Genomic DNA, 4548 nt, shown 5'->3' with positions numbered 1-4548 from the left:
CCGTGTCAGCAGACGCGGGGCTGCGCACTCAGCTCCTCTCCTGCACTTTGAACCCTCCAGCCCTTCCCCGCCGCCAGCCCCAGGCAGTGATCTCCCGTATCTACATCTCCCCAGAGTCCCATTAGTCCACGTGTTGAAGCTCTCAGTCGCTGGATGGGAGCCAGGCGTGGGTCAGGCGAGGGGTTACGGGGGATTACGGGCACTCTCGCACACGACACACCTGGGGACAGAGCCAGCGGTCCCCTACCCTGGGTACTGCCTGCCATTGACCCCGGGAGGTGGGTCAGCGCTCAGAAGGACGGTGTGTACAGTCCTGTTGGGGCTGTTGGGACCTGATCAAAGCCAAATTTCATGTGCCCTTTTTGGTTTACAAGGGGATTTGCAGGGAAAGGATTAATTTGGCTCTGCTGAGCTGCTGTTTGCCCCAGTAAGGTCTGCCCGGGTCCCCTTACCACCATGGCTTGCCAACACTGAGTGCTTTCTCTCTTTTCTCCTCCAGAAAAGCTTAAATGAAACATTTGGTGCTGACAAATACTCTGAAGCAAGGAAAGAAGTGCTGACCAACATGTTCTCCAGGCCCATGCAGGTGAGAACAGCACCGTGCTGTCGGACACGTCTGGCTGTAGCTGCCTGCTGTGGCTCCATCTTCAGCCCTCGCCCCTTCTGCGTTACCGTGTCCGGTCATCACGTAGAGGGAGAGCGGACGGACACTGACCATGGCACTGCAGGGCTCCCAGCAGCTTCCCCCAGTGCCTCCAGCCCCATGCAGCTGGCCGTGGGAGTATTGCGTGGAGCAGAGCTTCACTGGATGACAGGGTCAGGCTGAGCCTTTCCTTGCCCCCCATAGTGCCCCAGTTATTACTGGTTGGGATGTTTCACCCTTGAAGTTGCGTGTGGGATGTTACAGACCCACAAGGACCTAGCCTGCTCCGTGAAAGTGGGCTCCATGGTTCATGTTTGTGCCATTTCCTTATATCACGGTATCCAAACTGATCCAAAGAAGGAGTCGAGAGCAAGGATGATGTAGGGGTGTGGGACTGGCCATAAGGACCGTCTGGTACCCAGACACATGATCTTAGAAGCAGAGAAGCTCTGGAAATCTTTTGGTCTCCCTCCAGACCAAGAGATGTTCTGTGAAGGTCTCTGTGATGGAGGCTTGTACTGCTTACACGGATTGTTGTATTTGGTGTGTCTGCAGCTCAGGACACTTATTTGGGTGCTTATCACCATCAAAAGAAGTTTCTGTGAAGCATCTGCCTTTCCACATTTGCAGCTGGGCACAGCCCAGCCCCTTCTGAGGGAATTCCTACCCCCCAGGCAGTAAGGGCGTGTTCCTGAGATGGTCTCTCTGCTGTGGCCTGCTTATCGCTGCAGGAATGAATCATCTTCCCAACATCACTCATTTGACTGTCAGTCTTCTAATTAGCTTATTTGCTCCATTTACTCGTTAGCAGTTGCCTGAAGTCCTGCTGTACTTTAGTGACTCAATGCTTGCTTGCAAGTGGAGTTGGGGACTGAAGCTGTTCAGTAAATCACCCCCTCGTGTATGTGTCCAGCTCAGGACTGCTGCTTTGTAAAGTGCAGGGAGAGTCCCCAGGAGCTGGCTGTGTTGTCCCAGATCCCATGTCTTGCTTTGGCTTGTCCTGCTCCCTTCTGTCACATCTTCCTTTTCTGGTGGCAGGCGCACTGGTGAGATGAATTCCTTGGGGTCCCTCTCTGGTCCTGGTGATGGTGGCACAAGCCTGGGCTTCTCCAGCAGCAGCACTAGGAGCAAGCCTGGCTGCAGGCCAGGAGGGATGAGCAAGGAGATGACAAGTTGGTTCTGCAGTGGCACCAGGGAGACGAGCTTTTTGGGACCCACTGACTTGCTGAGATTCTGCCTCTGCAATCTCCTGGGGCTGTGGCTGCAGAGGTGGAGGGTGGGCTGTGAGATACCTCCCAGGGGCTCCTGTTAAGCCCATACATGAAAGAGGTACCAGGGTTTTGGGGATGAAGGCTTCTGCAGAGCAGATACTAGACAAAGAGTCTGGAGAAGAAGAAAGAGGAACTTTTAAAGGAGGTACTCCATGAGGCATGGTTTTGGGAAGAACTAGGCTCATTTCATTGTCAGAAGACCAAGGTGCCTGTGTGTCCAGCTGTGCTGTGCAGCAATCCTGCTCTCCGGCACACTCACATAATAGGCAAAACCCAGTTTACAGCTGAGGCCGTCGGCCCTGCAGGGCAGCCTGTGTCTGGATGGCGAGCAGCATTCCCGACTGCCGGCATTCCCATCTGCTGGCGTTCCTCGGCAGGATGGTACTGCTGCATGAGATGGGCTGTTCTCGTTATTGGAAGTGGTGCCTGAGCCAGATGAAGCAGAAATCTGTCTTGGTTCTGGGATGAGCTTGTGCAGTTGGCCATTTGCTGAACTGTTGTTTGGTTTGTGAATGAAGTTTCAGACTTGCCCAGACGCAAGCAGATGCTTCCCTCCCATTTTGAGGGCAGCTTTCCAGTCTGACCCAGGCTGTGCTTGTGGTGGTGGATCTGTAGGACCTCTAGTCCCTAAGGAAGGACCATGGCACCGCAGGGGCAAGAGACATCCGTGTTGCTGTCTGTGGTCTCTGGTCCCTGACCACACTTGCTGCAGGGTGCACTCACAGCTCCCCAAAATCCCGAGCAGTTCAGATTCCCACCGTTGTTCCTGCTGCTCAGCGCAGAGGACGGGTAGTTCAAAGCTGTGTCAGTGCCCCTTGCAAAGGGCATGCAGCTGCTGGGTGGAAGGACCTTTCCCTGGGAGGAGGATTTTTTGCTGTCTGCCACCAGGATGAGAGCAGATGCAAGAATCAGCCCCATCCTGCCCGTGTCCCCGGCTGTCACGGTCCCTCGTGGCAGGGAGGACAGATCTGAGCGTTGGCAGCTGTGGAGCGCAGCCGTGCAGGGGACCGTGCCGGTGTCGAGGGCTGGGCCATCGCTCTGACAGATGGCTTGGTGAGACCGTCTGCTCAGGGCACTGAGGAGTCACCCTTTTCCCTGCACACATCTCAGCTCCCGGTGATGGAGCTGGCGTTCTGGTGTTTCAGGGACAAGGCTGCAGTTCAATCGGACAGAACGAGCTGCCCACAGGTTTAACCCATGGTCGCACCAAGCCCGCATCTTCCATCTTCCCTGCACGGTGATGATCAAGGCATCAGCCTCCTGGAGGAGGAGGGAGGTGGGAAAGCAACCGGTAAAGCGTGTGTCTGGGGGAGTGCCTGGATTGCCGTGCCAGGAGCCGTGTAACAGATGAAGGAGCAGCGACATGCCATTTTTCAGGGGCTCAGTCACTCGGGGATTCAGTCTGTCTGGGAGAGCAAAGCCGCCCCTGGTTGGCTGGGGCTGATTTATTTCCAGGCTCCTCACCGTTCTCTGGGGATTGTGGTGAACCCTGGGGATCTGAGACCACTTGTGAGTCAAGTCTGTTAATGAGAAAACATCTGCCTTATGTGGGCTGATGTCACCGGGTAGCGCTGTCACGGCGGTGAGGATGGGCATCAGATCCATGTCGGACTGGGCTCCCTGCAGTGTGTAACCTCACCGCAGCCCAGAGGAGTGTTTTTGCTGTGATCCCCAAGCTGATGCCAACCTCAGTGAGGGTCATGAGCTGCCAACAGGGTGTCAGAAATGGTGCTGGCCCCAGCAGCAGCTGGTTTTGACCAGCACATCCATCAGGAAGAAGTACCCCAGGCAGCAGCAAAAGCAGCATGGGACCTTCAGCATCTTTTCTAACCTAAAACAAGGCGGGGTTGCCCTGCGCTGCTGGGCATGGGGAAGGGATGAGCCCTTCCCAGTGGCTTTCTTGTAGCAAGGATTTTGACCTGTGCCATCAAATGGGTCTGTTCTGCTGAATACCCACCTGGAATTGCAGGGACCTTCCCTGCTTCTGCCCAGGAGCCTGGCATAGGTGCTGCAAACCCCCTGTGATTTCATGCTGTCTGTCTGCACAAGGGCGCTCGCCTTCTCCTGCAGCAGCCTCCAGTGCTCGGCGTGTCTCCCTGCCCGACCGCGCAGAGCCGTGTTTGGTGGGAGCAGAGCTAATTGAGTGGAGACCGTACTTTGCGGAGTCCATCAGAAACAATTTAATTCTGGGTTGTGGAAATTGGCAGCCGCCACAGCTCCTATCCCAGCTCTTGGGTCTCATAATAAGGCCGGGACCGATGCTGCTTTTTTTAACCTGCTCTATTTACTTGCCCAGATCAGTGCATTGCTGCTCAGCAGGAGCTGGCTGTGCGGCTGGGCTGGAGAGCGGAGGATACAGCTGCCCAAACCGTGGATCGCAGGACAGCTCTGTAATCAGAGCAGGCTACTCCTGTTTTTTTTAAATCACTTGCTCTTATTTTTAAACCAGTTCATTCAATCGCCACTGTGCCGTGACCCCGCCACAACCCCCCTGACCTGCACAGCCTCCCCTCCCCGCCTGGGCTTGGGCCCCCTTGTTTTCCCAGCCCTGAGAGCTGGTGTTTCGCAGATGTAAAAATAAAAGCTGTAATGTGGGGATAACAGGGGCGGCACGGCCGGGAGAGGTTCCTGCTG

General features: G+C 55.5%; 1 protein-coding gene across 1 annotated transcript in view; it reads left to right on the top strand.

Annotated features, from left to right (window-relative positions):
• LOC104464649 (DIS3-like exonuclease 2) overlaps positions 1-4548 on the top strand; it is a gene marked incomplete at its 5' end in the record, with an annotated part of 64743 nt that overhangs the window by 55125 nt on the left and 5070 nt on the right. The window contains one exon of the mRNA XM_010077421.1: positions 500-586. Coding sequence (XP_010075723.1) covers positions 500-586 — 87 coding nt within the window. The remainder of the gene's footprint in view (positions 1-499; positions 587-4548) is intronic.

The sequence above is a fragment of the Pterocles gutturalis genome, unplaced genomic scaffold, assembly GCF_000699245.1.
Source record: "Pterocles gutturalis isolate BGI_N339 unplaced genomic scaffold, ASM69924v1 scaffold806, whole genome shotgun sequence".
NCBI classification, from domain to species: Eukaryota; Metazoa; Chordata; class Aves; order Pterocliformes; family Pteroclidae; genus Pterocles; species Pterocles gutturalis.
The sequence above is the reverse complement of the archived record's forward strand: the minus strand, read 5'-3'. Positions and strand labels throughout refer to the sequence as shown.